The sequence below is a fragment of the Terrapene carolina genome, unplaced genomic scaffold, assembly GCF_002925995.2.
Source record: "Terrapene carolina triunguis isolate 2854851 unplaced genomic scaffold, T_m_triunguis-2.0 Scaffold250, whole genome shotgun sequence".
In the NCBI taxonomy this organism is placed as follows: Eukaryota; Metazoa; Chordata; order Testudines; family Emydidae; genus Terrapene; species Terrapene triunguis.
In genome coordinates, this window is record NW_020664601.1 from 535,159 (window position 1) to 545,786 (window position 10,628).

At 45.2% G+C, this 10,628-nt stretch overlaps 1 protein-coding gene across 1 annotated transcript; it reads left to right on the plus strand.

The window, feature by feature from the left end:
* The first annotated feature begins 793 nt into the window (after positions 1-793).
* On the plus strand, positions 794-8,887 carry SCT (secretin). The gene is made up of 6 exons (XM_024214710.2): positions 794-882; positions 2,681-2,785; positions 4,550-4,654; positions 6,609-6,746; positions 8,435-8,554; positions 8,869-8,887. Exons 1-6 carry the CDS (start codon positions 794-796, stop codon positions 8,885-8,887), a joined length of 576 nt encoding a protein of 191 aa, XP_024070478.2.
* The last annotated feature ends 1,741 nt before the right edge of the window (positions 8,888-10,628 follow it).

A 10,628-nucleotide genomic window follows, 5' to 3' on the forward strand; every position in this document is an offset into this window, starting at 1 on the left:
CTCTTCCCATACTTTCCTATGATCTTGCCTTCTCTGAGGGATTTGTCCTTATTTATGCTATGGCTACACCCCAATGTCCATAAATCATCTCATGCTCCAACTGCAGGTGATCATCTTTCAGGGTTTTAAAAAAAATTAAACAATAATATATAAACATCTGCCTGAAGATTTTCCTTGAAGGTGCAGATGTTGAGACTGGCTACTCACCCCTTTCTAGTGTCAAGTGGATGCTTGCACATGGCTATGAGCACTGGCAAGCCCCCAGCTTGTGCGGATGAATTATAGTGTTGCATATACTTTTTTGCCTGACAGTTTGAAATATTAGACTTGGATTTCCTATAGGTATTTTGACAGCTGAATGTGTTCAGTGGTGGTGAATTTTTTTTTTTTAATCCTCCCATTTCTAAATATAAATTCATCCCTGGAGTTTTGACTTAGATCCAGTTACAACAGAGTGGGATTTGCTCCATTGTGTTATGCCCCAGATGTATTACCAGTCTAGTCATTCTATATCGCACTGAATCCCAACACTAAAACATCCAAACTGGTTTCACTGGGGCATACAGAATACAAACAGCTTGTAATTTACTGGCTGGGCAAATTATTTGGGTCCTTTACGTTTCACAGAATCTGTCTCTGTTGGCAAGAACTGCCTTATGTCATTACAATGGTGTTATTAACGTAGCAATACAGCAATATCAGGTGCAGTGCAACCAGTAAATTGTTCCAAACAAATAACAGGGTCATTCATTTTAGTGCTCACAAAACCTAGTGCTTCATTTCAGGAGACATCATGGCCTCCTTGCTGACTGGACTCTGGCAGCTAGTTATTTCTGTGGTTGTCCTGTCTCAGCTCTCAGCAACGCTTCCTGCTCTGGAGAGGTAAGAATCCTTTTGGGACTCCATTCCCCTTCTTCTTTCCATGCCTTTCTGTTCTAAGGATCCAGCAGCTAGAAAACTAAGGTCTTGTCTACATACAGAAGTTGCAACTGTTTGTTTTTTTAACTGATTTGGTTAAACCAGTGCAAGTTTTTGTACAAACACTCTTATTTTGGCAGTCAGAACAGAATAAGCTAAACTGAAATGACCCATTCACTCTTCAACCAATTTAAGTGCCTACACACAAGTTTGCATCAGTGTAACTAAATTAGGGCTTGTCTACATAGCGAATTCATGGGGAAATTAGTACAAAATAGCTAGGGTATTAATTTAAAGCACAATAGCTATTCTGCGCTCGCTCCCTGTGTGCATACTCTTATTCCACGCTGAGTGCCTTTGTATAGATTAGTTTAGTTTAGTCCAACCAACTGCTGACAAAACATGGGTAGTGCCAGGCCCTCAGCCGGGGTAAATCAATGTGACTCCACTGAAGTAGAGCCCCTGAGGGTCTTACCCTACAGCCCCTGAGGGGTGATAGTATGTGCACACTGGACATTTCTTTACAATTAAACATCCATTTAACTGAGGTGTGTTTTTTGTTTTGAAGAAGTTCTTTGCTACACCAAGTACCATTATCTGATTTACATAATGCCAAAGCATGCCAGGTACTTCATTAGACTAGTAGGCATAGAGATCCTTGCCCCAAAGAGTCACTCCAGTGGCCCAATCTTGAGAATCCCATCTCTCTCAGGCATAGGTGCTGGAACTAGGGGTGCTGCAGCACCCCCTGACTTGAAGAGGTTTCCATTATATACAGGGCTTACAGTTTGGTTCAGTAGCTCTCAGCACCCCCACTATAAAAATTGTTCCAGCATCCCTGCTCTCAGGTACTTATATGTACTCTATTACCCTACCACCTCAGAGTCTTTGGTGTATTCCTCCTCACAGCACCCCTGTGGAGATAGGACAGTACCTTCCCCATTTTACAGATGGAGAACTACAGCACAGAAAGGCTAAGCGACTCACCCAACATCACACAGGAAGCCTTGAGGGTGTTTGTCCCTCCTTTTTATAATTTCAGTCCCCCTCTTGAAAAACATTCCCAGCTGAGACCCAGGCCACAAACAGTCTGTGAGGAAGGATATTCCCTGTTGGTTTTTAAATCACCTGTTTGAACTTCCTTTGTTTTCCCTCCCTGCTTGATGACTCTGTTTACTGCTTAAATGGAAATCCAGGCAAGCACACATTCCTTTGTTTAGGACAGACCTGACTTCTGCCTGGGCAGTGCTGTGGGGTTTGGAACATGTGTTAATAACGTCATACAGGGGGATTTATAACTTCACACACAATGTTGCCACACTCATTTTACCAGGACAACTGACCAGCAGATTATGAGTTTTCAAATGATACCTCACAAGGCATACTTTGTAGAAAGATTACTACACTAGTGTGTAGGGTGTGAACACAGGGGTGTATTCCATCACACATGATGATGGGCCGGCTCTTCTAAATCTAGCTAGAAAGGAACATAAGACATTTTTATTTTCTAATTAGTTTAAAATATATTTAAATCTTTAAATATTTGCTCCTTTTATGTTTTGAACCTTTGCCTTTTTACCCTCCTTCCCCCACCCCTACTTGGAACGCTCCCGTTTCCCATTGTGGGCCAAGGTTTCTATTAATGGCTAGCTATGGTCCTGCCTCCCAGCTTCCCCCTCTCCCAAAGGGATGGTTTTAAACACCCACCCCATCCAAAGCATGGCATTGCGCCCATTTTTGGTTTTCTGTTCTAAACTCCCAGGGCTCGGAGACATGCCGATGGGGTATTTAACAGTGAACTCAGCAAGATGAATGAAAATGCCTATGTGCAGAAGTTAGTCAAATCTCTCGTGGGCCTCAATCAAAGGTAAAAAATACTGGTTCTTCCCTGCTTCGTTCTGTTGTGACCTCTGAACTCCAAAGTGTAAAAAGATCAGGATGAGCCTCAAAAAAAGAGACTATAGATTGGGTCTAGAGAGCAAGCCAGTCAAATACTAGCAAGCAAACTGCCTGGCCTTCTCTGGAGCCTGATTCCAAATCTGGGGCCAGATCCTCAGGTGCACCTTGGGTTCCTGAACCCTCCATCCCGACAGCACCCAGAAGCCAGCTCAGCTGCAAAGCTAAAGCCATCTCAGGGCTGCTCTAACTGGCACACACTGGAATGGCCCCCCCAAGGGGCTCTTAATGGTTCATTACTTCCAACAAGAGGGGGGCTAGGAGCGAGTGGCATAAAGCCAGCTGAGCCACAGGTGATTACCTTCCACACGGGAATCCCCAACTGCTGCTTCAGGGCAGCTTCAAATTCTCTAGATGAAATCTTTGGTAGCCAGAGCAGCCCAAAGGGGAGCCAGCATGGGGCAGAATCCAGCCCTAGTGCTTCAGGGACAAATCCTGCCTTGCATGCAACAAGGTCTGACTCTAGAGAGCTCATTCATCAGCCCTGCAGAGCTCACTCAGGCGTAGCTCCCTCTGAACGCACTGGGAGGGAGTTTTGCCTGAGGACGGCTGGAATAAGGACATCCCCTTTCCCCTTGGGTGTCTATGCCAACGGAGGCGTGGTGTGTCGCTGTACACTTACAATTCCAAGCCTGAGGTAACAAGGGAAAAAGCAAAGACAGTCTGCTGCCTTCGCCTCTTCATCGCATGTAAGACTAAGGGGCTACATCATCACTCACCCAATGTGCCTGCACACCTGGGGGGGAAAGGTTATCGCTTAGAAGGGTTTCTTACCCTGTATGTTCCTTGGGGCAGGGACCTTTTTATTTTTGCTCTGTCTGGGCAGTGCCTAGCACAATGGGGTCTCGGTCCATGACGAGGGCTCCCCCATGGGCTGAGCTGAGCTGGTGTGAAGGAGGAAGGGAACTGCTCTAATGGTGTAGTCCGGTAGCAGGCGGCTTCCTCCCTGGAGCAAGTCTGAGAGTCGCAATTCCCTCCCTGGTGTGCTCCTGGGCCAGCACAGCTGCGCACGGCCACTTACCCAGGGCAGGTGGTAAAGTGACGATCTAGCCCAAGGTTTGTACCTTTATACAGATGCCAACATTTCAAAGCTATCGTTAAGGGACAGGGGGAAGCGACACACCATTTAACTCCCTTGAAATTCATGCAACTAGATGATGTTTTTGCCAGGCCGGTGGCGGGGGTGGCGGGTTGTGGGGAAGGAAACAGCACCGTTATTTAAAAAAAAAAAAATCATCCTTTCTAAATATGAACAGCTGGCTTGATCATAGGTCGTCTAGAGTTAGCCATATGCCAGTCTAGAACTGTTCCTTTTCAGTTACCTACGTCAGTGCATAATTAATACACACAAGAGAGGCAGCTTGTCTCTCCTTTAAGCTCTGATCCTGTGGGTCAATCCCAATTAGGGTGACCAGACAGCAAATGTGAAAAATCGGGACAGGCGGTGGGGGGTAATAGGAGCCTATATAAGAAAAAGACCCAAAAATCGGGATTGTCCCTATAAAATTGGGACATCTGGTCACCCTAATCCCAATACACAGTGTTGGGAGCAGGAGCCTATCTAAGCAGGAAAGGCCCAGATGTGCAGCAATTACAGATGTAATCCAAGTCCCTTAGAACAGAGAGAGCAGCCTCAGGGCAGGCACGTTTATTTTCTCTCTTTCCCGAAGCGCAGGTACCAGAGGCACTCTGATGGCATGTTCACCAGCGAACTCAGCAAGATGAGAGGAAACGCTCAGGTTCAGAAACTAATCAAGTCTCTGGTGGGCTACAAGCGCAGGTAACAAATACATATACTGGGAAAGGAAAGTGACTTATTGGCAATTCAACCTGTCACAGGCGTCAGCTTACAGCTAGAAAACAGGGACCCAGAAAACAGAGTGAAGGTGCCCATCCTCCAGGGAGTGAGAGCAGTGTGTACTTCCCGGACTTCTGAAAGCTTCAGACACCAGAGCTTGCTCTGTATTGTTCCCTGCCCACTCACTACTACTGCTGAGCCTTCCTTGACTGCCTGTGTCTGATGTACAGTCACAAGCATGTAAACACCTCTCTGCAACATGACCCTGCCCACTTGTGTGTTATTACAGGCAAAGTTGGTAGAATCACCTATTAAGGTTGCCCAACACATCTCATCATAAGACTCGTGTGCAGTCACAAGAGAGAGATTTTTGTCCTGAAGAGCTTACAGTCTAAATAAGCCAGGCAGATACAGGGTGGGTGGGCAAACAGAGGTGAAATGACTTGCCCAAGGTCACATAGTAGGTCTGTAGCAGAGCTGGGAACAGAACAGAGGTCTCCCAAGTACCCGTCCAATGCCCTTTCCATTGCCCCACCTGTCAAGTCTTGCCTTTTATATCAATTTTCATCTACAGAGGGCAGAGACACTTTTTCTATCAACTGAGGTGTTGAGCTACCGAGCTCCCCCTGAAGTCAGTCAGGTCATGTGTGTCCATGCAATACCTAGTGCAATGGGCCCCAATCTAAGTAAGGCCTCTAGGCTCTTAGTACAATACAATCCACCCCTGCCCCGTCCCTGGGCTCTAGCAAATAACTAGAGCACAAAGATCAATGGAAGCATTAAGGCCTAATTCAGTCCTGGCCCTTTCCTCAAGGAAAGAGCCTCCTCAGATAACAAAATAGTTCCTTCCCAGGTGCCATTTGATCATCTAGTCTGACCTCCTGTATAGCACAGCTCATGAAATTCCACCCAAATACCCCTCCATTGAGCCCAGTGACTTTCATTTCCTGTAATGCGTTGATTTGACTAAACTGTGGTGTGCCACAGGCAAAGAACAGGGGAGACTGAGGTGCACCATTATCTGAGGCCCCTGCAATGGCAGGGAATTGATTGGGTGAGATGTGCCCACATGATCCCATCATGTGACCCATACCCACGCTGCAGAGGAAGAGAGGCAATATTGAGAAGCAATGTTATCCTTCAAACACTTGCCTTGACTTCCAGCAGTGCAGAACACCTGCAGCTCCCACTAAACTCCTTGGGATTTGCTGGATCTGACCCCTGGTTAAAAATCAGGTTAATCTCGGTAAAGTCTGAGCTGAATCAACATATTGGCTCATTGCTAAACGGTTCCATAATTTACTGGCGCAGACCATTACCGGTGATTTTTAGGGCACCCGAACAAACCAATTTGAATTAAAATTTGTTGCCTGAGTTGAGCAGGATACATGTTTATCTTAGCTTGTTACAAAGATAACATTCAGCACAACGATTGAGCTGAGTTTTGGCATGCTTTATGCTTTTTTACAGCAAGGGAGATTTAGGTTGGATATTAGGAAAAAATTTCTCACTAGTTTTTTGTCACTTTTTCACAAGGATAATTAAGCACTGGAACAGGTTACCAAGGGAGGTTGTGGAATCCCCATCACTGGAGGTCTTTAAAGAACAGGTTAGACAAAACACCTGTCAGGGATGGTCTAGGTTTACTTGGTCCTGCCTTAGTGTGGGGAGGGTGTGGGTGGAACTAGATGACCACTTGAGGTCCCTTCCAGCCCTATATTTCTATGTAGCCATTCTCACATAAAAGTCAGCACCTCAGCTGATATAAACCTGACTTCAGTGGAGCTCTGCCAATATACACCAGCTGAGGATCATTGTCTTTAAGAACTGGTACGACAGCAAATGAAGGAGGAATAGTGCAAGAACTAAGTAGGTAAGTAATGAGCAGACTGAAGAATAAGCTTTGGCTTTGTATATTTGTATTCTTGTGTACTAGTGTTCCCGAATCATCTGAACTGGAGGGGCAGGTGGAAAACTCTGGCTTTATTGATCATGCTGAAAATGACTTGGGCTCGAAAGAGAAGCTCACTAAACTAAAGGCTTTCCTACACCACGTACAGAATCTCAGAGGAAGGTAAGGGGAAAACTTAGTATTTTTTCCTTACTTTGCTGTACCTTTTTGATACTCCAAAGCCTCAGGCTTGGTCTCTCCACTAAGTAATCCCCATGGACCATACCTGGTCAAGGGAAGGAAAAGGAAAGGAACTCCCACTGGCAGGGCTACTGAGGGACAGAGCAAGCCATCCCTTGGTGGTCTTTTCTCAGGGCATCACTATTTCCCCATCTTTTCTCCCCTGTTCACCCCAGTTTGTGACCATTGACCCATATAGTAACTCTAGCCATGTAAGGATACTGTGCATCTTTCTCCAGAGCTAACATCTACAATGGATTAGAAGGACAGTTTATAAAGAGAAGTTGCAAGATTGAGGCCACTGTTTCCCTGTCTTATCGTGCCTGTTGTGTCAGATGAGGTTATGATAATCCTGGATTTCACTCCCATATCTCAAATTTCATATTTACGTAAACGTGTCCTGTATATTAGGGGACAGATAAGCCACCCAAAACCAACTCTAACAGCCTCTCTCTGCTGCCATTTCTGTTCCCCAGCTGAGGTGTAGCTAGAGACACTGTCTAGTTCATTGACCCCTAAAGTGCACCTATACGTACCCGAAGTAGATGTGATAGTTTGTACAATACAATCATTAGCATAGCAGGATTCAGCTATCTAACTATAGCCTGTCCTCTGCTAGTGTGCAAGGGAAAGATGGTCATGGAAGGAAAAATCATTCCTCTTGCTTCAATACTACAAATGAGGCAGAATCCTTCCACACTACACAAGAATGCACTGGGAGGAATGCTGGCTTAATTGTTGAGCATATCCAGCCCCCTACTCCAGCTGGCTAGTACATATACTGCCCTCAGCAGCCAGGAAGGAGATCAGAGCACAATTTGCCCCCATTCAGAGGATCAGCAAAGTGGATTTCTGTTGGAGAGGAAGCATCTATCGGCATTGCTGTTTGTCTTTGCTGTATTGGCTTCCTCTCCCTAGAACAGAACTGAGCTCCCAGAATAGCAGCAGCAAGTTATTTAAAGGGCCAAAATTTTTTGCCCCAGAAAATTAATATAATTTTCAATGGCACATGTGCCTTCACCTATGTCACCACTACAATAAGCCTTCACACCCAGCTGCAGCACAACCCATCAATAATCAGGCAGGGAAGTATGTGGGAGGTCAGTTTGATATGTCATCAGAAGTCACTGCTTCTACACATCACAACTGCAGCCTAGCAGGAGGTGGCAAGGCAACCGGTGCCAATCTGTGAACACAATGGAGTTAGCCCCTGTAATGCCATGCTTACTTGCAGTATATTATTCAGCCACTAAATGTCTCTGTGTGCTATATAGCGTTCCAGGCAGCATGCAGTCCTTGCTAAATAAGGGAGCCAAAACTGGGACTCAAGCTGTATGGGAACTTGTTTTGTTTGTGTCAGTTTTTGTAGCTATTTTCTTTACTAAACTTCTCTGGTTTAAGGAACACTAGGGTGCCATATATCATGACATCTTTTGGAAACATAGAAGGAAACAGGCTGTCACTGAATATTAAGATACAAGAGAATCAGTGTAACCTTCAGGAACTGGCTTTACTCAAGATGTCAGATCACATCTTGTTCACAGCAGCTCAGCTTTTGCTTGAAAAACATTCCGCACAAGCAGGTGGCATGGGTGACATTAACAATATTCTTCCCCCCTCCTCCAAATCAGTGATGAGGTGGACGGCTCTGAAGGATTAATCCATACAGATATACCAAGGACACATGAGACCGGCAGCTCTTACGATGACTTTTGCTTCATGTGGTTATACCAGAGCTTTCTGAATGATAGGTATGTAGGGTATGTTTCTACTTTATCAGCAAGAATAATCACGGTACTTCTATGGCCTTCATTATCATAGCATCTGAGTGGCTCCAGAGCCGCATGTGGCTCTTCAGAGGTTAATACGCGGCTCCTTGCATAGACGCTGACTCCAGGGCTGGAGCTACAGATGCTAACTTTCCAATGTGCAGGGGGGTGCTCACTGCTCAACCCCCTGCTCTGCCCCAGGCCCTGCCCCCACTCCACCCCTTCCCCCAAGGCCCCTGCTCTTTCCCCCAAGCCTGCCATGCCCTCGCTCATCCCCCCTCTCCTCTCCCCCACAGAGGCTCCTGCGCACTGTGAAACAGCTGATTGTGGCGGGTGGGAGGCAAGGGGAGGGAAGGGGAAGTGTTGATTGGCAGGACTGCCAGCGGGCAGGAGGGGAGCTGATGTATTACTGTGGTTCTTTGGCAATGTACATTGGTAAATTCTGTCCTTCTCAGGTTCAGGTTGGCCACTCCTGGGCTAAAGTATTTACTTGAACAGGAACTTGAACCCTGGCAAAGGCTGATGTTCTGTCAACGGGCTAGCCAGGCTCACGTGTCTAATTTTATTACACTTCTCTTTTCCTTCCATTGGCTTCAATTGAACGATTCACATGAGCAAAGCTGTGCATGTGTTTAGCATGGGATTTTCAAAAGCACCTATGTGATTTAGGAGTACAAATCCTATTGACTACATGACATAGGACCGCATTTACAGAGTTATTTGGGCATTTAAAGATGCAGATAGGTGCCTAGGCACCTCAGTCATTCTCAAAGCATGGTAGATGCCTAAGGCCTGTTGATTTCAGTTATGAGTTAGGCTTAGCCGCTTTTCAAAATCCCACTGGGAGCCTCTCGGCATCTTTAGGCACCTAAATACCTTTGAAATCAGGCTCTAAGTCACTTTGGAAAATCCTACCCTTATTGGCTTTGCAGAACTGGGTTTTTAGCTCATAGCTTCAACACAAGGGGAAAAATGCACAGCTGAGCTGACAAGTTCTGTGCCAATGGACTCAAGGGGTGGTCATTAAGGTTTGTAGTGTTTTGAAATAATGGGGGTTAACTATAATGCAACTGAGGCCGATTCCTTAGGTCTAATGTTATAAATGTGATCCGGTGATAGGATCTCTATTAAATTCTCATAGAGGCAATGGTTAGCCTCACAAGACAATGTACGAGAGAGGAAAATGAACTGGATTCTGTACATGCTAGATGGTGACATCTCATGCCTGGGTACTATAGGTCACTCATTTTAGACTCAAAGTTGAGGCTTGAGCCTGCAAATACTGATCAAGGGTTCTGCTCACATGAATCCCAATGGGACTATTACCACAAGGCAGCATTCACAGGGTCACAGCCTGAACTTTACACAGAACCTTGGTGCACCTCACTATTATCATCAGTGACATTTAACACTAAAGCTGCTGGGACTGAGTCTCAGGTGTGTGAATCAAAATAGCTCAACTGCCCTCCATGGACTTACAGCAGCTGAGGATCTGATCCAGAGAAAGTTTTAAACACATTTTTAACTAAATCAAACCTGCATCATTCCTCATCTCCTGGAATGTTTTATTGTTGCTTTGGCTCTTATTTTGGGTCTGTCACAAATTTTTACATCCAGTGTCATCCTGCCAAGGCCTGCATGTATGAGAGGTTGTTTGCATAGGGATCAGGGACAATTCATAGCTGAAACACAAGTCAGCATGTAGCTAGCACCATAGAACTGCACTTAAATTCTATGCAATTCTTCAGGATAATTCTGATGTTATGCTTCTGGAGATATAAGCGCATACAACACTCAGTTTCACCTTCTGACACTTACCTATCTTTGAGATAGATGGCTAAAAAAAAAACCCCTGTATGAGGTAGTTATTAAAACTAAATAATATGGGGGGAAATAAAATATTTCTCTGATTGTAGAGAGGCTGGATCTAACATTCTGGACCAAGCCATCTTCTACTTCTTGTAGAAAAGTCTAACTATTTTAACTCAATTTCTATACCATCTTTATTTAGTTTTTCTGAATTTGAAATATTCTGAGGGTACGTCTACACTACCCG

What these genes read in the sequence shown, in the direction of transcription:
- SCT (XM_024214710.2), top strand. Translation starts at nt 794, where the DNA reads ATGGCCTCCTTGCTGACTGGACTCTGGCAGCTAGTTATTTCTGTGGTT. An exon ending in ACGCTTCCTGCTCTGGAGAG is followed by an intron (nt 883 to 2,680) that starts GTAAGAATCCTT and finishes CTAAACTCCCAG; the next exon opens with GGCTCGGAGACATGCCGATG. An exon ending in GTACAGAATCTCAGAGGAAG is followed by an intron (nt 6,747 to 8,434) that starts GTAAGGGGAAAA and finishes CCTCCAAATCAG; the next exon opens with TGATGAGGTGGACGGCTCTG.